The 21,420-nt window shown below is 49.0% G+C and overlaps 1 protein-coding gene across 6 annotated transcripts in view; it reads right to left on the reverse strand.

The window, feature by feature from the left end:
• Positions 1-21,420, reverse strand: part of ATP7B (ATPase copper transporting beta) — a 74,746-nt gene that overhangs the window by 13,045 nt on the left and 40,281 nt on the right. For all 6 annotated transcript variants that reach the window (XM_078768220.1, XM_068135601.2, XM_068135603.2 and 3 more), the window contains 8 exons: positions 11,120-11,254; positions 10,787-10,984; positions 9,358-9,540; positions 7,878-8,073; positions 7,512-7,664; positions 4,617-4,759; positions 4,202-4,405; positions 3,866-3,983 (listed from right to left, as the gene is read on the reverse strand). In XM_078768220.1, the coding sequence (XP_078624346.1) occupies positions 3,866-3,983; positions 4,202-4,405; positions 4,617-4,759; positions 7,512-7,664; positions 7,878-8,073; positions 9,358-9,540; positions 10,787-10,984; positions 11,120-11,254 (1,330 nt within the window). The remainder of the gene's footprint in view (positions 1-3,865; positions 3,984-4,201; positions 4,406-4,616; positions 4,760-7,511; positions 7,665-7,877; positions 8,074-9,357; positions 9,541-10,786; positions 10,985-11,119; positions 11,255-21,420) is intronic.

Consider the following 21,420-nt stretch of genomic DNA (forward strand, 5'->3'; position numbering starts at 1 on the left):
CACAGAAGGCTCGTCCAGGCCGAGACGTTCAGCTCGCTCGCTTGCGCGCTGCCCAGCTCGTTGAGGAGCTCACGGAGCGGCTCATCGAGCGGCTCGCCGAGCGGCTTGCTGAGCGGTTCGGTTCCGGCCAGGTTGATCTGTACGCTTCCGGCAGCCGACGAATTCATCCGCCTCCTCGCCGGCTTCCCGGCCCTCACGCGGCCCACCTTCTCGGCGGGGGCCGTCAAGCACGGGGTGGAACACCACATCCCCACCGCCGGGCCACTGGTCTACGCCCGGGCATGCCGCCTCGAGCCGACGAAGCTCGCGGTAGCTAAAGCGGAGTTCGCTACGCTGGAGCGGCTCGGCATCGTGCGGCGCTCCGAGAGTGCTTGGGCGTCGCCGCTCCACATCGTGCCAAAGCCCGGCGGGGGATGGCGACCGTGCGGGGACTACCGGCGCGTCAACGACGCCACCACCCCCGACCGCTACCCCGTCCCCCACATCCAGGACTTCTCCGCCCGGTTGGCGGGCATGTCCTTCTTTTCAAAGGTGGACCTCATACGCGGTTACCATCAGGTCCCCGCCAGGCCGGAGGACATCCCGAAGACGGCGGTCATCACGCCATTCGGACTTTTCGAATTTCTTCGGATGCCCTTCGGGTTGAAGAATGCGGCTCAGGCGTTCCAGCGACTAATGGACAGTGTCTTGCGCAACTTGGATTTCGTGTACGTCTACCTGGATGACATCCTCGTCGCCAGCGCGTCCCGCGAAGAGCACCTCCACCATCTCCGCACGCTCTTCGAACGCCTGGGCCAGCATGGCCTCATCGTGAACCCCGCCAAGTGCCGGTTCGGCGTCGCCGAAATCGACTTTTTGGGGAACCGCGTCACCAGGCACGGGGCAGTCCCCCTACCGGCCAAGGTGGAGGCGGTGAAGGGGTTTCCGCGCCCCCGCACGATCAAGGGGCTCCAGGAGTTCCTGAGCATGGTAAACTTTTACCATCGGTTCCTGCCCCGCATCGCCCAGCTCCTGCGCCCCCTGCACGAGGCCCTCCGAGGGAAGCCGGGCAAAGGTGACGTTACCTGGACCGAGCAGATGGACGCGGCGTTCGTCGGCGCGAAGCTCGCCTTGGCCAACGCACCATGCTCGCGCACCCCCGGCGCCCGATGCACCGATCGCCCTCATCACCGACGCCTCGGACTACGCGGTGGGCACGGTGGGCACGGTGCACGAGCAATGGGTGCGTGGTGCTTGGCAACCGCTGGCGTTCTTCAGCCGGCAGCTTCGCCCGCCCGAACGCCGTTATAGTACCTTCGACCGTGAGTTGCTCGGGCTCCACCTGGCGGTCAGGCACTTCCGCCATCTGCTCGAGGGCCGTGCGTTCACGGCCTTCGTCGACCACAAGCCACTGGTCTTCCCGATGGGCAAGGTCACCGAGCCGTGGTCAGCCCGGCAGTAGCGTCACCTCTCGGCCGTGTCCGAATATACGACGGACATCCGGCACGTCGCGGGGAAGGACAACCCGGTGGCGGATTGCCTTTCCCGGTCCGTCGCCCACCCAGTCCACCTCGGCATCGACTATGCCCGGATGGCGGCGGACCAGTCCGCCGACCCCGACGTCCAGGCCTTGCGGACCGCCGTCACGTGCCTCCGCATCACCGAGGTGCCGTTCGACGGCGCGGGCACGGCCCTCTGGTGCGACATCTCCCTCGGGCGGCCTCGCCCCATCGTGCCCGCGGGCTGGCAGCACCAGGTTTTTGACGCCATCCACGGCCTGTCCCACCCGGGCACGAGGGCCTCCCAGAGGTTGGTCGCCGACAAGTTTGTCTGGCATGGCCTCCGGAAGGCCGTCCACGGCTGGACCAGAACGTGCCTCGCGTGCCAGCGCGCGAAGGTGCACCGACACACCCAGGCCCCATTGGCCCCGTTTACGGTGCTGGAGCGTAGGTTCGACCACGTTCACGTGGACCTGGTGGGACCTCGGCCCCCCTCGCGGGGTTTCACCCATGTCCTCACAATGGTGGACCGCACCACCCGGTGGCCGGCGGCCATGCCTTTGGTGGCGACGACGGCGGCGGACGTCGCGCAGGCGTTCCTCGCCACCTGGGTCACCCGGTTCGGCGCCCCCTCGGACATCCCGTCCGACCGCGGCCCCCAGTTCACCTCGGAGCTCTGGGGGGCGGTCGCGCGGGGGCTCGGGGTCCAGCTGCACCGAACCACGGCCTACCACCCCCAGGCCAAAAGCCTGTGCGAGCGGTTCCACCGCTCGTTGAAGGCCGCGCTCCGAGCCACCCTCAGCGACGGCGGCTGGGTCGACAGGCTCCCCTGGGTCCTGCTGGACCTCCGGACGGCGCCCAAGGACGACCTGCGCGCATCCGCGGCGGAGTTGGTCTTCGGACAACCGCTGCAGGTGCCGGGCGAGTTCCTCCCCGACCCCACGGCACCATGGTCCGCGGCGCAGGAGCGCTCCGTGCTGCAGGAGACTGCCCGGAGGTTCGCTCCGGTGCCGACGGCGCACGACGGGCACCCACCTACGCACGTCGCCCCGGAGCTTCGCACCGCGGAGTACGTCTTCGTCCGGCACGATCCCCACCGGACACCACTGCGGCCCCCGTACGACGGGCCTTTCTGCGTGGTGGAGACCGGGGTGAAACATTTTCACCTTGGACATCGGCGGTACTCCCGACCGCATCTCAGTGGATCGCCTCAAGCCGGCCCACCTCGACGTGGACCACCCACCGCCGGTGGCTCGGCCCCCGCGACGAGGCCGCCCCCCTGCGGGCGGACCCCTGGCACCACCCAGCCCCGCCGGCACGCCGCCCCCCGGTCCGGCACCCATCCCGGGTGCAGCCGGAGGCATCCCGGCTGGCATCCCTGCACCCCGGACGCCGCCAGTTGCCAGAGGGTGCTTCGGCCGGGTCATCCGTTTGCCCCGCAAACTGGCCCTCCAGGTGCGCGGGAATTCTGGGGGGGCGCGTGTGGCGGACACGAAAGCTCACTGGCATGATGGCATCATTCCGCGCACCAAGTGGGCGGCGGCCACGCCCGAGGGGTAGGCGTGGCCTCGGGATATACACCGGGCGCGCAGCCCGGAGCGCTCCAGTGCTACAGTGGAGCTCTTGCAATAAACTCTTTTAACTTACCGCGTTGTCCGCTTCCTCCTTGCTAAACAAGTAGCGCGTAGCACCGCGCTTCATAATGCTATTTTTAAAAGTAATTCATGTAATATAACGCAACGCTTGATTACCGTGCATTCCGACGGGTTTGATTAAACCTTACTATTATTTCACATATGATTAGATTTTTCTTGGTTCCTCATCGTAACACTCGACCCAAACAAGGCCAATGGAAATCTGACTCAACAAACCCGGGCAGTGTATAATGGCAGCCATATCATTTTGTCTCGGTGCTATAGTGGGTGGAGTTAAGCGACAGATGTGGGTGTGGTCTGGCAGCTGTCCTACCAATGGGTGCACATTTCAAAAATCGACCCCCAACAAAAACCAACGAACAACAACAGCAGCAACGCCAAGCGACATGTCGCAGGTAAAAAATCCTTAATCCGGACTATTGATAAAAATGTTTATAGCCCTCATGTTTGAGTGTTGACATGAATGTAGCATCACTCAGTAACTTCATTCTTTTGAATCAAGTATTCCAAGTGCATTTTATGTAATTAACACCTTTAGCCAAATAATGTCATACTTTTGTCTGTTGCAAATGAAGGAATGGTAATTCATTTGATTCTTGTAACTTCACACATTGCAGGCCAGTTGGTCTTGCCAAGCTAATGATTCAAAGTGCATGCACATCGAAGGAATTTTTATGAATATGGGGTTTTTATGATAAAGATAAGTTGAGGTGCAATAACGTATTTGGATACCAGCAGCGATGGGGATGCCGATGAGGTTGTACAGCAGCGCAAAGACGAAGTTTATTCGGATCCGCCTCACAGTCTGTTTGGAAAGGTCGATGGCCGTCACCACATCCATAAGGTCGTTCTGGAGTGTGTATATCAAAAATGTCAGCGTGAAGGGGCATGAGAACACATTTACACGAATATTTGCAGGAATAAAGAATGAGCCATAGGAGCGTGACAAAGGGACTATGAGAGAAGGAATAATAACAGAAGAAAAGAAGGAAAGGGGTACAGACATTACAAAGGGACAAACAATAAAATGAGAAGGGAAGTAGATGAAGGGAGGAGGTCGGATCTCACCCGAATGAGTACCACTCCTGCGGCCTCAATGGCTACATCGGTGCCAGCGCCCATGGAGATGCCCACATCTGCACGAGCTAAAGCCGGGGAATCATTAACTCCATCACCCACCATGGCCACACGACCACCACTCTTCTGCAACTGTTCTATCTTGGCGACCTTGTGTGATGGTAATACCTCCGCAAATACTTTCCGGATTCCGACCTGGAATCCAAAAAGTTCCACTAAATGTCATGAGCAGTTCAGCCTCTTACACCTGCCAATAAACACCTTCGATACACATTGAGTGAGTGTGGCTTCAAAATTGCTTTCTTTTGAAATATTTCCATTGGAGGGCCTTTATCATGGCATTTTGCAACCAATGACGTGTTTGTGAAAAACTTTTCCATGTTACTTGGTATTTCACCGAGATTACCTCTGTGGCAATGGCATGTGCAGTTACGCGGTTATCCCCAGTCATAAGTACAACATCAAGTCCCTTCTGTTGCAAGGTAAAGACAGCCAGTGAGGCCTCTGGTTTCACAGCATCAGCGATGGTCAGTACCCCGCGGAGTTCTCCTGCACACGCACAATCACATTGCAGAAATGACTATCATTTTGGAAACAGTTCAGTAACTGTTTCAAGCAATGAAATTTATTTGCTGATTTCTCAAAGAAATATAAACTATTTCGGGAGCATAATCATAGCAAGGATATTGATGTACACCTGGGTAAACGGTTAAAATAGCTGTTCGAAGTGTGAGCAGTAAGGAACGCCTAGATCTCGATTCAAACTCGAAAATTAAAACAAGAGACAAGAGTGGCACATGTGTGTGACTGACCAATGATCATCATCACAAAGAGATATCATCTGAGCCAATAGTGGGAATGCGAAAATAAATGTGCAAAGGTTGCTGCAATCCTGCAACCGAGTGTGCAAAAGTGTAACCTCCGTAAGAGGCCCCCTCATAGCACAACTATAGCAAAGCATTTCAGGGAAACAAAAATCAGAGGATAGAATTGTTTAAGCTTATCAGACAGGAATTGAAAACATCCATCTTTTAATAATAATAATATATTCCAGGAACTCCTCCATCCCAAACTGACTCCCAATTTGTACATTGCATGCACGCACGCGCACACACACACACAGATCTTGTATCAAGTTTGACTTCGATCCCTTCAACAGTTAAGTTACCGTGGTAACGAAAACTTATGGACGGACAAATGGACAACCCAAAAACATAATGCCTCCAGTGACTTCGTCGGTGGAGGCATAGAAATAGCAAAATAGACTAGGAATGGGGGTGGTTGTGGTGAAGGGGTATTTATCATTCAAAGATCTTCTTGACTTTTGTCTTGACAAAAATCACAAGCTGGTCTAACACTTGGAATATCTCTTTCAATCCTGACAAATCACACACTCACTATCTCCAAAAGGACTGTCTGGCAAACCCTCCCATCAACTTTCTTAACAATCCTCTTGAGGAGGTCGAGTCATTGAAACGCCTTTGTCTCACTATCAGCCATGATCTTTCTTGGGAAAACCACCTTTTAAAGTTGACCTCCAAAGCCAACCACCGACAGGGCATCCTCCATCGTACAAAGTCATTACTTGGCACAGTTGAACGTCTATCCACCATCAAGGCCTACATCTGCAGCTTGATGGAGCACTGCTCTCCCTTCTGAGCTGGCTCCCCTGCCTCACACCTTGCTCAGCTTTATGCCATGGAAACCAAGGCCTTTAAGACTAGTGAAATCTCCATCAATGAAGCAGATTATATGGGCCTATCACTTCGCCATCACCGACAGGACTTTAGTCTCGCTTTCTTCTACCGCCTCCTTTCTGGTCTTGAACCCTCTGCTCTTTCCATGCTTTGTCCCCAGCCCTCCCTTCACCCCCACCCCTCAGGTTTCTGCAGGGCACACACAGTCCACCACATCAACCTCCCTTCTGGTAAATCCATGATCAATGCCCACCTCCACTCATTCGTTCCTATTTTTTTTCCTGTCTGTCGTACCAACTTCCACATTCTCTTCAATCTCCTTCTTCCCTCCAGATTTTCAAGACAGCTGTTAACCACCATCTTAGGTCATGCCCAATCCAAAACCATGATATTCTATGCCCTCATTAACTGTCCCTCCCTCCCTCTCCAATCCCTCCTCCAGCCCAATTTCCAGTTTTCCCTCCTTAGAGTTTCTTTCTGTATCCATCTTCTCCACCCCATGCATTATCTTGTCTACCCCATGCATCCTCTCTTGTCCCCATTCCTCCCCATACCTTATGTTTGTCCAAGTCTGCCTATACCTTGGCCTTCTACTCTACTGTTGGTGTTTCCCCCCTCACTCCACTGTTTATTTCGCATCCTGTTATGTCCTGATCTGTTAAGTGTACCAGATATTCCACGAGTCTCGACTGTGAATACAAAGATTTCTGAACATAGTCACTTTTTTTTTTTTTTCCACACAACTAATATTTATGGAAAAGTGCGAATGCAAAATGTATCAGAAAAAGATTTTGTTTTAATTCACTCAGAGTTATTTTCACAAAATGAAAACATTTTTTGACCCAGTTAAAACATTCCATTTTCCCAGTGAACACTAGTTTGGTGATATGTGGAGCAACAGCACAGCCTGTGACAGACAACAAGTAAAACTAGAGCTTCCAGGGAAGCAGAACTCAACTGAACTGACTGGACAACTTTAAAGTAGGTCAGTAGTCTGTACTAGATTTGACTAAAATAGCAACCTACCTTGTGTGGTAAGAGTCTCACACACCAAGTTTGATCAAAATCCATAAATATCCGTGGACGTTAAAGTCTTAACGACGTTTCGGAGCTGAAAACAATATGGCGGCCATTTTGTGACGGATCGGGTTGGAATGCAATAGCAACCTACCTTGTGTGGTAAGGGTTAAACATTCTAAGTTTGATCAAAATCTGTTAATATTTGTGGACGCTAGAGTGTTAACGTCGTTTTCATGACCAAAAACAAAATGGTCGCCTAAGTCCACCATTTTTCAACGGATCGGGCTGAACTGTAATACCAACCTGGTCCTTGGGGTAAGGATGCTGCACGTCAAGTTTGATCAGAATCGGTTGATATTTGTGGACGCTGGAGTGTTAACGTCGAAAACTTAACGGACAACAGACGACAGACGACGACGGCGACGACGGCAGACGACGGACGCCGGAGGGTTTAGTATGTGATGAACTCAACTGGATGGTAGTCCAGTTGAGTTCAAAACAAGTGCTACAGTGCAGGATTTATGACAGGATAGCAGAGATAAGGTGTAAAGCTTTTACGAAAGTGACAAAAGCAAAAACCGTACCGTCGATTGAGACGAACACAGCAGTCTTTGCAGCATATTCATCGCGTTTTAACTCATCGTTCACATCTTGTGGGATGATGAGGCCATTTCGTTTCATCCACTCACGGTTACCAATGAAAACAGTATGTTGCGTCGATCTCTTCATCACTTCACCTGGTGTGAACAACACAACAGGACCAAATTGGATTGGCCTGGGACTGGAGATAAAAATAAGTGAAATGTCCACACGCCAGTAGAACTGTCCCAATAAGGGGCTACGGGCCCAATGCATAAACATTTCCATCAAATTGGATTAAGGATTCTGATGATTGGTATTCAGCAATACAAGTAATTTATAAGCAAAATAATCATCTTGAGGCTCCTCACCCTGCGGGTCGCCAATTATTTCTGGGCTTGAGCGTGGTTGTTTAGAGTTCTGTGCGAGGTTCCGAGCATTTCGAGCCTCCTCCGTGTTTGATGCTGAAGACAAAGCAGCCTCCAGGTTGCTCACAAGGCAGCGAATACCACAGCCCGGGACGTAGTGAAAATCAGAACACGAACCAACTCTCTCTGTGCCAAGTTCCTAAGCAAAGGTGTGAAGGACACTTGATACAAGAATTGTACCGCCACAAAAGAAAATAATATAGACCTACATATTTGACAATAGCATGAAATGACAGGGACTATACTGTAATGGGGAGTTGGCCTGCTCCTGAAATAGGGCCTATTCCGGGCAACTAGCTGAGACATCCACTCGGGGCAGCTAGTGGAGAAGCACGCTCTGGACAGCTATCGGAGACACGTGTTCCAGGCAACATTTCGCTAAACGTCCGAAAAAGAAAGTTCGACAACATTTAAAATCTTTATTGTATTGTATACTTCCAGGAGCGTGGGTAATGAACGTAGAGCAGCAACGAAGGCTGGAAAGGGTGGAAATGCGAATGGTTTGGTGGATGTGCGGAGTATCGTTGAGAGAGAGGAAGACAAATGATGAATTGCGAAAGATGATGGGAATAGAGCCTGTGATTGATGCTGTGAAGAGGAACAGGTTGAGATGGTTTGGTCATGTGTTGAGGAAGGATGAAAGTGACTGGTTGAGAAGAGTGATGGGAATGAATGTAGAAGTAAGTAGAGGACGGGGAAGACCGAGAAAGACTTGGCTAAAGATGGTGGAAGAAGAAATCCGGGCAAGGAACAAGGGGAGATGCAGAAAATAGGGCAAAATGGAGAAGATTGTCATGGGGACCGCAAGGCTAACCGCCGCTCTTGCAGGGAAAATGGCCTTAAAATGTCTGTTGTTTTTGTTGTATACTTCCAGGAGCGACCCAGAGATCACCCACATCCAAGACGATGTACCCCCGCCATTGTGAAATCAGGGCCATGAGAGTGAGAGAGAGACAAGAGGGAGTGCGCCTGTCAATGGGGACCGATCAGCACTCTGACTATGGCTGCACTACCCTAACAGATCCGGGCAGCAGGGAAGAGTGGGAATGAATTGGCTCCCGACTTGCAGTGGGGAGGTACAACCACTGCGATGAGGCATCCCCGATAGTTGCCTATTTACTGTAGAACTCGTAGCCTCTTAAAATTTGTACAGCCTCATCAAATATTGTTTACAAATTCCCCTTTAAATGATTATGTTAAATTTAGTCTTAAAATTTCTATATAAAAGGTTGTTTTTGCTTAATTTTATAACATTTTTCTTACCACTTCCTTCTTCGTAAAGTGTTTTGAGATTAAACTTAGAAAAAAAAAAAACCAAAATTTAAACTTCGGAAACTAAAACTCAAAATGAGAATAGTAGTCAGTAAAATAAAAACATGTTTGATCTGTTAATAAATAAGATTGCACACAGTCAAGGTCTCACCTGCCGACAGTACTTGACAACAGCGACTCCCAGTGGGTGCTCACTGGCCGATTCCGCAGTGCCGACGGCTGCAAGAAACAGTTCACGAGGGATGTGCGTTTCTCCTGACAGTTGCTTCAAATCTGTAATGCGCGGTGAGCCTTCGGTGATTGTTCCAGTTTTATCAAACACGATTGTCTTCACCTGCCACAGACCCGGGTGTGGTGAGAATGGGCGAAACAAAAGAAGCTGTGATCATCAAACCTGCTTGGCTCACTCTCGGGTGCTCACGCCTGCACAAATGGGGGGGGGGGGGGGGGGTGTAATGGTCACGGCCGGTTTTTCTCATAGTCAGGGCCCTTAGGGATATTTTGGGGCCGTTTGGTTCAAATTCTTCCAAAAGCACCAAATTTAGCCCAGATGTTGCCCATGCCATACTCTTTCGATTTTTGACGGGCGCCAAGACGGGCGCCCCCCCCCCCCCGGGGGCCCCATATTGGCGAAATACTAAATGGCCGCCACCCGGATTAGAGGAAAATCAGTTAAATAACCAAAAGGGTTGGAATCATGTATGATACCACTTTTCAGGGGTTTTCGAGGTCGAGGAATCCAATTATGATGTTATTTTGATGATTCGAGGTCAAGGTCAACCCTCAAGGTCATCTTAAAGGCCATTTTTGAGTCAAACATGTCGGTTTTTGAGTTTTTTTGTCAAGATTTATGCGAGGTTCACCATTTTATGTTTCTGGGTTGGGTAATCGAACTCTGACCTTATTTTTGACAATTAGAGGAAATATTTACATGTCCATTTCCTAATTTTCAGGCATATGCAGTTCATCAGTCTAATTACAAAGGTACGGATTTTGATGTTTTATGAACTGTATGCCATATTCTTGTGTTTAATTTTTGTGCGATCATGATCCGGGTTCATGTATACATGATTGTATAAATGTCATAAATATGACGTCATAGGTCATGTGACCTGGCGGCCATATTGGATTTAATGAAAACCTTAAAAATGGATCCCTGCCTTCATTTTTCGATCGATTCATTTTGAACTTTGACCACTTATAGTACGCCATGTGATTGGATGCATATCCTAATTATGACGTCATAGGTCAGGTGACATGGCGGGATGGACCGGTATGGTCCCCGGATCATACCGCCCTTGGCGCCCGTCAAAAATCGAAAGAGTATGGCATGGGCAACATCTGTGCCAAATTTGATGCTTTTGGAAGAATTTGAACCAAAATATCCCTAAGGGCCCTGACTATCAGGGAATCCAGAGGCATTCCCCCTCCTCCGCCCCCCTATAGGATAATCTCTCTATCTGCCAGAAATACTATAGGATAATTGCAAGGCCTTTTAAAAGTAATCTACCATTACAAATTAATTGTTCTTGATGATTTTAAGGGTCAAACATTTGTATCGAGCACATCATGGCACACACCTTCTGAGTCATCTCCAAGGGTTCTCCACCCTTGATGAGAACCCCAAGCTGAGCACCAACCCCAGTGCCCACCATTACAGCCGTGGGTGTGGCGAGGCCCAGTGAGCAGGGACACGCGATGCAGAGTACAGTGATGGCTGTCTGAAAGCTAAGTCGCAAGAGTGCCTCCAAGCGAGAATCATCGCCATCGAATGCCTTCTGTAGAATAACACCAAGCGCCATATTAAAAACGATCACAAATTACCACTCCAAAGCTAACTGTGCCAAACCAAGTTAACGAAACAGAGTGGTGAGGGGGAAAAAAAAGGCAAGATGAGGTGCACATTCACTGACCGGGAAATACTTCTGCACGATGGAGAAGTCCAGGTAGCCGACAAGCATCCACGTACTCAATGTTATCAGTGCCAGAAACACAATGAAAGGAACAAAGTACCCACTCAGCTTGTCAGCAAATTGCTGGATCGGCGCCTGTGTGGGCAAACGGGTTATGGCGATCAGTAAAGGGTGCTTCCATCGCAAATTGTTTACGACCCATTTTATGAAATGATGTATTGAGGTTCTGTGGTACACTTACGATTCGTTGAAGAACGAATTGCTTATTTATCAAGCATTTTATAATGTTTATTGCAGTGAGACACCAGTTGCCCTCGCCTGAGGAGAGGGTATTGCATTTGAGTCCGTTTGTTTGTCTGTTTGTCCGCACACAATAAATATGATTTTCTCTGCAACCGTTGGTCCGATTGACAGGAAATTTGCACCATAGGTGCACCTCCACCTGTATATATTTTAAATGATAATTATGACGTCATATGTCACGTGGTTCGGCCGCCATCTTGGAAAAACCAAAAAAAATTGCACCTGTATATCTCCAAAAGCGCTAAATAGAAAAAATTGAGACATGGCTCATTGTAAAGGACTCTCCATGGGGAATAAAATATGGTAATGATGATGTCATAGGTGCCTCCATTATGACGTCATAATTCGACAAGTACAAAACTTCATCCAATCAAGATGCAATTTCTTGAGCGCCATGTCGGCATAAACTGGTGGAGGAAAAAAATGATGACGTCATCGGTCACGTGGTTCGGCCGCCATCATTGAAAAACTGAAAACATTTGCACCTCTATATCTCTGAAAGCACTGCATAGAAAAAATTGAGACATGGCTCATTGTAAAGAACTCTCCATGTGGAATAACATCTGTTAATGATGATCTCATAGGTGCCTCTATTATGACGTCATAATTTGACGAGTACAAAACTTCATCCAATCAAGATGAAATTTCTTGAGCATAATCTAAGAATAAATTAGTGAAGAAAAGAAATAATGATGACATCATCGGCCACGTGGTTCGGCCGCCATATTTGTTTTAACACTTAACACACAAAAGCCTTAAAAACCACTGAAAATACATCCTGGCGAGGGTTTGCAATCTGCGATTGCTCTTTCTTGTTTGTAAATGTAAACTAAAGTATAATTTGACAATTTCAAGCAGCTTCCAGGTATGGAACGATCTCGTGTGTGACGAGTAAATGCTAGTGGCTTCCGAATATGGAACCATCTGGTAAAAATGCAGAAAATCACAGGTGAGAGGGACAAAGGGGCGGACAGGTAGGGGACCAATATAATGAGTAATTTATATTCTAAGGGAGGAGTTCTCATGAGTTTTGGAGTGAGAATATAAAAGATGATAAAGTTGGTGAAGGAAGGAGGGTGTTGGTGGAGAGGAAGAAGCCAGTCAGCCTTTGCTTTGTATGGTGCTGTATTGTCATATTAGAGTGTGTCTTTGTGTTTTTTCTGTTAACAAACTTGCATTTGGACCACACTTGACTAACTCCCAGTTAGACATCAATCTATTACAGAACCTTGGTTTGTGACAGCTGTAAAATGATATCTCAATAATCCTAAACTCTTTTGAATGCAGCAAAAAATTAATCGGCACGTGGCATATCGTTTGGTTATAAAATGTCACAATTAGCTTGGATAAATACATTTGCCTGAATCAAGGCCACTCTCAATAACATCGTGAATATTCAATGGGGAACCTGGTTGTCCACAAAGTAAATGCAAGACAATTAAAGAAAAAGGACTTGAGGACATCGTTTTTCATTTGTATGCAGCACAAGGCTGCGGGGTATCATCATTGGCTGAGGGCATAGCTGTGCTGCTGATGCAGTGTCCTCTGTTGGTTAGGGCTGGAATTTTGGAATCTGTTAATGGTGCCAGCGATAGCTCGCCTACTCTTCATGAAGGACACCGTGGGATCTTTAACGTCCACCGACGAATGCTGGCAGACAGGACGCCTGATTAACGTCCATCCCAGGGACAGCACACACATTGATGAATCACCCTGCCTGTGAAACACCAGGATGACAGTTTATATATCAGTCAGGATTAGAACCCAGGCTAAACAGCTTAGAGTTGAGTGCACGTACCTCTAGGCCAGTGTTTTTCAAACAGTGGGTCATGACCCCCAAGGGGGCTGCGAGTGGGTTTCCACGGGGGTCGCAAGATGTCTGCGCTAGGTAGTTACACAAGTCCTAGTGACTTACATTGGTGAACCTGCGTTCTCAATCTTGGTGGTGATCAAAGCAAAAGCCAGAAACAGACTCATTAATGTCGAGAGCGAGATACGATGTTCGCCAAGTAAGACTAGTCCCCCAATTGACACGTGCAAAAAGGAAATATAAATGGCCCAGGTTCCAACCTTTTTATCTCCACCACTGAAGGTGAAGAATGACAATGTGAAGAGAATGACAGAGATCTGTAATCTGGTGGTGAAAGAAGGCCGCATTCCAGTGGATTGGGAACTGAGTACCCTCGTCCATCTATACAAGGGGAAAGGTGACCCTCTGGACTGTGGCTCGTATCGAGCGATAAAGTTATTGGAGCATGGAATGAAGGTATTGGAAAGGGTGTTGGAGAGGAGGATAAGGAAGAAGGTGAAGAACGACGAAATGCAGTTTGGATTTATGCCAGGAAGAGGAACGACAGACGCGCTCTTTATTGTGAGGCAGTTGCAGGAGAAGTACATGGAGAAGAGGAAGAACTTGTTTCTTGGGTTTGTTGATCTGGAGAAAGCATTCGATAGGGTTCCACGTGAAGTATTGACATGGGCATTGAGGAAGTTAGGAGTGGAGGAATGGTTGATCAGAGTAGTGATGGCAATGTACAAAAGAGCGCGCACAGCTGTAAGGACGAAGGACGGGAACAGTGGTGAGTTTGAGGTGAAGGTGGGAGTGCATCAGGGGTCGGTACTAAGTCCACTACTATTTGTAGCTGTGATGGAGGTGCTGGCTCAGAACGTAAAGGAGGGTTTACCGTGGGATTTGTTGTATGCAGATGATCTGGTGTTGATTGCGGAAAGTATGGATGGACGGAAGGAAAAGATGAACAAGTGGAAGGAATGTATGGAGACAAAAGGTCTGAAGGTGAATATCGGAAAGACGACGGTGATGGCAAGTGGTAAAGCATGTGGTGAGGTGGAAAGAACTGGGAAGTGGCCGTGTGCTGTGTGCAGGAAAGGTGTCGGAGTGAACTCCATTCAATGTACAATGTGCACTGAGTGGGTTCATAAAAAATGTAGTGGTCTGAGAGGGTCATTAACAAGTGTGGCAGCTACATTCAAATGTAAGGTGTGCACAGAGGGAGCTGCAGATGGAGGAAATGTTGAGTTGGATCTTGGAGACGGCATGAAGATGGAAGGTGTGAAAACATTTTGCTACCTCGGAGACATGCTGAATGGAGAAGGTGGATCAGACTCGGCAACGGTTGCTCGAGTGAGATGTGCATGGAAGAAGTTTCGGGAACTGAGTGGCGTGCTGATGAGGAGGGGAGTGTCGTTGAAGCTGAAGGGAAATGTGTAAAATGCATGTGTGAGAAGTGTTATGATTTATGGGAGCCAGACATGGGTAATGAACGTAGAGCAGCAACGAAGGCTGGAAAGGGTGGAAATGCGAATGGTTCGACGGATGTGTGGAGTATCGTTGAGAGAGAGGAAGACAAATGATGAATTGCGAAAGATGATGGGAATATTGCCTGTGATTGATGCTGTGAAGAGGAGTAGGTTGAGATGGTTTGGTCATGTGCTGAGGAAGGATGAAAGTGACTGGTTGAGAAGAGTGATGGAAATGAATGTAGAAGGAAGTAGAGGATGGGGAAGACCGAGAAAGACTTGGGTAAAGATGGTGGAAGAAGAAATGCGGGCAAGGGGGTTAACAAGGAGAGATGTAGAAAATAGGGCAAAATGGAGAAGATTGTCATGGGGACCGCAAGGCTAACCCCGCTCTAGCAGGGAAAATGGCCTTAAAATGCATGTTGTTGTTGTTGTACTGAAGGTGGATGGAGGTTATGTTTTCACCCTGTGTTTGTTATGAGGAAAAATTGTTAGTTTGTTATGATGGTGTGTGACCAGGAAGAATTGAATTAATTTTGGTGAAGATTCGAATTTGGTTACGGATCAGAGAATTTTTTTAGCGATTCTTCACCATTGTGAGATTGGACCAAAAACGATATATAGCACGATATCTCAAAAAGTTGTGGACGGATTATAAGAATCTTGGTGGAGAGGTTGGGTGTGTGAAAAGGACGAATCGATTCGATTTTTGTGAAGATTCGAATACAGATCCAGATACAAGATGTTTCGAAGTGATTAAATAATTTTTTTAAAGTGATTCTTCACCATTGAGAAATGGGGTCAAAACCTATATGCATAGTATGATATTTCAAAAAAGTTGTGGGTGGATTACAACAAATCTAGATAGATGAGTTGGTTAACGTCCATCCCAGGACAAGCCAATTCGATTTTGGTTCAGGTCTGGATCCAGAGCTGGCCCATCAGTGGTATACAAAACATCATCTGTTCAGCCTGGCGGAGGAACGCGCTCTACCGAGTGCCATTCTAGTTTTACTCCTGTAATCAGGGTAGGCACTATTTTCCCCACCTTGGTTAAAACCCTCCACTTGAATAAACCCAGTATTTTCTCAGTAAAGTGGGTTTTTTCAAAATCCCCATTCGTGTCTTCTTTTTTTTTTCCCACCCTTGTGGAACCCAACAGGGGGTCACGGTGACCAAATACCAGGACGGGTGGGTCGTCTGAAAAATCCGACTGAGAAACACCGATCTAGGCCATATTGGTAGTCCGACCTGAGGATTGACAGCCTGATAGTGATATAACAAAATTTTAAAAAGCATATTAATAGAGTTAACCCAGAGCACTCAACTGTAGATATTGATCTCAACATCACTACTCAACAACATCACTGTTGATCTCAACAACTGGCCCCAGTCGAGGGCCATAGAATAATTCCCTTTCGGTTTGAGGATTTCCCCACGTGTTGGTGGAAATCTGCAGCTGTCATTTCAACCTCATTAAAACGAAGTTTTCCGAACCAGTTTTTCTGCGATATCTTCGTCCCCGTGTTGCTGTTAGATCCCGTCCAATATCGTACCTTGTTGTTCTGTGTTTGTCGAATTTGTTTTCGTGTTGTTCAAGGCCTACTTGAGCCGCTCCTCGGATAGCAGCTGTGAAAATTATATCTCTTGTGCTCGTTTTCCTTCTTTCTTCCCAAATATTTTACTTTTACCTCAACGTTATCCTATTTCCCCTCCTCGCTTAAAAAAAATAAAAAGAAACAAAAATACTTCATTTTTCCACTCCACAACCGTCTCAATCAAGTTGAATTTCCTTCTACCTGTACTTCATTCTCTCCCCTCCCCCACCCCCTTTCAAAATATCACCAAACTAAATCTTTATTGCAAATAAATGTTTCTTCCTTTTTCCTTTAAAATCATTTTTAATGCTCCACTTTCCTTATTTCTCGGTCAGGAGTACGTTGTTCCACATGTTCTTCTTCACCAAGATATATTCCTCTTCTACTTCTTCACAACGATGATTTTCCAAAACGGTTTGTCAGTTAAGCGTTTGGTTAGTTAAGCGCCCTCCACCCTTCTCCATGCCTGCAACAAAAATTATTACCTCCCATCCTATGATATTGTTGCGGAGATGAGGACTGTATTTTTTTGATTGTGTGCTGTATTATTATTATTATTGTTTATTCTGCGCCCCCCTACCTCCGGAGCTGTGTAAAGGTGAAAGGGCATCCCATAATTAGTCCACAAGCATACACGTCAGCCAAAAAATAGAATACCCCTGTTTGATAGTTATCTCTTATTCTGTGTTTTAGGGTAAGGCTGTGTCTCCCATTAATTGAAGTACTCCATTGCACCAGTGAAAGAGAATAGATCCCCTTTCATTCCCATCCCCAAAATCTCCATTTCCTTTTACATCCCCTCTCGTGATTGCCAACCCTCGATTGCCAATTACCTCCCCTCCAATAACCGCCATTGACCACGAGGCAGAGTCGGAGAAGAAAGGCGTGTCTCCACCTCGTCATAGAGGGGAAGAGGGGCGTGCCCGCCCATCGTCATCAAGGGCGGAGCGAGAGGGTCGCGTGACCAACCAGGGCCGAGGTGAGCACACCGATGGGCGTGTCAGGAAGGCCGGCGGCTTGATCGCTGGAGGCGCTATAAAAGGCGCGCACGCAAGAAGCAAGTGAGTGAGTCGTGAGTTGGTCGTCAGTAGTCAGTCAGTGGAGTCGGTGGTCAGTTGGTTGCGTTGGTTGCGGTGAGGAGTCGGTGGTGGTGGTCAGTTGGTTGCGTTGGTTGCGGTGAGGAGTCGGTGGTAAAGAGTGAGTGGACTAAGAAAGAGTTGAGGGTTTGGACCAGACGAGTCGGACAAGGCCTGGCAAAGCACGCGACGTCCACAGCAGCCACAACAGCAGCTTGGGGGCCTGAACGGCGGTTTGGAGCAGGGCCGTGAAGGAACGGCGACTGCTAAACGCGCCGGTTGTGCTGCAGGACCCCCTTGGACCTTCCTCTCCCTCCAGCCATCCACCTCCTGCCTTTCCACCCTTCTTGTGTACGTGAGTTTGTTTTGTTTGTTCTGGCCCTGGGTTAATTAAGTCTGTATAAGCTAGTATTTTCACTGTGTCACCTGCGTCTTATGTGTTGTAAATAAACTTGATTGCTCCTTTTTGCTTGTGTGTGTATAATAAATCTGTTCTTCCTCCGAACTCTGTCTTCTTCTCTTTTTTCCTTCTCTTTCGGTCGCTTTAGAGGTTTCCCGATTGAATATCTGTGGTGCGATCTGGTCAACGTCGGGTGGAATCGGGCCAATTGGGGATCCTGTAACGGTCGCGGTTGGACCATACGCTCGGCCCATCATAACATCTAAACCGCGATCCGTAACAATTGGTGTCAGGAGTGGGATTCGAAGCCCGAACCAAATTTTTAAAACGTGGAGAAAAAAAATTTTTGGTCAAAATTACGAGCTGCCGAAATTGCGTTGTTTTATAAAACCCGAATTTTGAGATCGCGCCATGGACAATCAAGGCGATCGGATGTCGGTGGGGGAGATAGACGGGTTAGGGGTAACCCAGGACTTAGGGGAAGAAAGGGAGGAGGAGAGCAATGAGGAGGCGGTTGAGGGGGTATCAGACGCACAAGATGGCGTCCTCGCGCACATGGTTATTGCGGCACCAAATTTAGCCGCGCCCGTGGTCGCGGCAGCCGAGCCAGAGATGCCAGGGTACATGCGAGCCTTCATGGCCCATTTTATGGCAGAAGTACAGAAAAAGAACGACAGCATGGACAGGCTAGAAGCAAAAATGGAGGCTCAGAATGAGCAATTGGGGGGTAATGAGGGACGAAGCGAGGGGTACCGGTGAGTGGTTAGACAAGAAATTTGGGAAGTTAGACAAAAATTTTGAGGGGTTAGACAACGGGATAAAAGAGGTTAAAAATGGGTTAATGGGGTTAGAAAATAGGATGGAGGACAAATTGCGGGAAATAGGGGAACAATCTGCCAGGGAAATCAAACGAATGGGAAACCAGATAGAGGAGGTGCAAATCGGGTTAGAAAGTAAACTGGATGCTCAGAGGGATGAATTGGGACAGATGAGGGTGGCATCTACAAAAGAGATGGAGGAGATACGACGAGGTGTAAGTGAGGAGGTTTCGGGGCTATGCGAGGAGGTAAAGCGAGGTGAGAAGCGTATGGAGAAAGAGGTGAGAAATAATACGGCTAGGTTACAGGGGGGAATAGAGGGTCTGACAGAGGAGGTGGAACAGCTGACGGAGGGACAAACGGAGTTAGTGGAGCAGGTTCAAAGGAACACTGCAGTACTCGGAGGGTTAAAGGCGACACAAAAAGAAATTAAAAACGAATTAATAGCGACACAGAGGCAATGTCAGATGGTACGTGAGGAACTGACAATGAGGGTGGACGAGGTGACAGAGATAATGGAGACGAAGGACCGAGAGGTGAGGATGCACATAGAGACGGTCACGGTAGCCTTAGACGACGAACTTGAGGAGATGCACCGGGAAATAAAAGAGGTGAAGCAAAAATTAGAGGAAGTGGAAGAAGAGGTGAGTGAAATTAAGAAGAGACGGACAGAAACTAAAAGAGAAATCCAGGAGGAGGTGATGGAATATGTGCAAGGTCGGTGCTCAACTCATAATGTGATGCTCACTGACCAAATAAAGAGTTTGCAGGTGGCAAAAGAGGTGCGGAGACGAGGTGCCAAGGTGAGTGGCGAAATATTCGGCAATGTATATGATGTGAGGAAAGCTTCAGTCGGCTTGGGGGTTGCTATGGATCCGGGTGTTCGTGAGAGGCCGTTGGTGAAGTGTGCGACAGGTCTGGTGTGCGAAAAAAGAGGTGTGTGAGAATGTCCGACCATGGGGTGTGTGAGGAAAAAGTGCACGCCGAGAAGTGAGTGTGCCGTCAAGAGTGAGTTGGTCGAAGCGCGTGTGCGAGGGGGTACATGGAAGCGCGGTGTGGTAAGTGTTATGGAGGAAGTAACGAAAGAGTGTGCGCAAGAGGATGCGTGAGAAAGGTGTATAACGGACAGGTGCATGGGGAAAGAGTGCGCTGTCAAGAGTGAAGGAGAATGCACGCCTGTGGTGAGAGTTACAGAGGATGTAACGGAAGAGTGTGCGCAAGAGGATGCGCGAGAAAGGTGTGTAACGGACAGGTGCATGAGGAAAGAGTGCGCTGTCGGGAGTAAGGGTGAGTGCGTTGTCAAGAGTGGTGGTGAAAGTAGGGAGAGTGACATGGAGCGTGAGTTGGTTGTGACAGGTGAGCGAGGATGTACACCTGGAATGGAAGGATGCACACCTGGAATGGTAGAGCGTGTGTGGGAATGCACACTTGAGTTGGTCGTGAGGCACGTGATTGGGTGTGCGAGTAAGAGCACACCTGTGGTTGTCACAGAGGAGGTGACCGAGGAAGGGGCGCGAAGAGGTGTGTTGGTGAGGTGTGCGAGCGACGAATGTGTGCCAAGGTGTTCGGTGGTCAGGTGTGTGACCAAGTCGGTGAGCGGAATGAGTGTACCGAGGTGTGTAAGGAAAGGTACGAGGAGCATGGGAACAGCTGGAGGTATGAGCAAGAAAGGGGTAGCGTATGCGTGTAAGCATCCAGGGGAGGCGTCGATGGTAACCGGGTTAGCGGTTAGAGCGACTTATAGCCGAATCGGGCCCTCGGTGCGTGCCGGGCTTCGCGTGCCGCGAGAACCAGCGGGGATCCGAGCCACGGCGGGTTCGAAAGGACCGCCGTACGCGATCCACGCTGGGCCTCGCTTGGAACGGCCGCGTCCGTGCTCCACTAGGCGGAGCGGGCAGCTCAATAGGAAGGGTCGTCATGGCGACCACTTTTTGTTGAGACGTACCGGCAGGTCGAGATCGGGACATTGGATGGCTCCACGCCGAGGTGGTGCGTGGGATCTCGGCCCGGGTAAGCCCCCGTCCCTGCCCCGAATGCGGGACGTATCCAGCCGCTGGCACAAAAGAACCCGCGTTGATTGCTCGGCTGTACGAAGCCGAGCTTTAGAAGGGAATTGGCGCACCGAGCGGATCTAATAAGTAGACGGGTGATGAGGATAGTGTTTTGGCCCCGAAATTAGAAAAAAAGGCGAAATTTGATGATTGGTGCGGTGATTAGCAGTAAATGGCAAATTTTTGATTTGTTGGATTTGGACGAGCGAAATTGATAGGACCTCCCCGATGTGGTGGGATGGCAAATCCACCATCCCTCACAGGGGGGGGGGGGGGGGGCAAATGCGCTATAGATTATGGGGTGTATGGCAGTGAAAACTAGCCCGGGTGGGTTAGGTTATATTGATAGGGATCTAGCGAAGATGACATTAGGTGACGTTAAGGTTTAGATAGTGACTGATACCTGTAGAGGGGACGCAGGTAGATTAGCGTGGATGATAATGACGTGGGAGCGCAATAGTTTAAATGGACGACAGGGAAGCGCAAGTTTCAGAGGGGAGTAGTTAGCTGAGATGATGCCGTGTGTTTGAAGATTGAACAGGTGTGATTGCACAGGTGTGCAACTGAACAGGTGTGTGGAGCAGTGTATGAGTGAGTGATGGTGATGTGTGTTGTGTTGACCAACTGGTCCAGGAAGAGGAGGAGGGTGCAGGTGGCACCAGGTATGATTGCACAGGTGTGCAACGACAGGTGAATGGAGGACAGGTGTATGGAATAAATGGTATGGAGTATTGGAATGGATGGTCGTGGAGTGAGTATGGTGGAAAACTGTGGAGTGGAGTGGATGGTGCGAAGGT

This window comes from Myxine glutinosa, chromosome 14, assembly GCF_964187855.1.
Source record: "Myxine glutinosa chromosome 14, kmMyxGlut1.1, whole genome shotgun sequence".
NCBI classification, from domain to species: Eukaryota; Metazoa; Chordata; class Myxini; order Myxiniformes; family Myxinidae; genus Myxine; species Myxine glutinosa.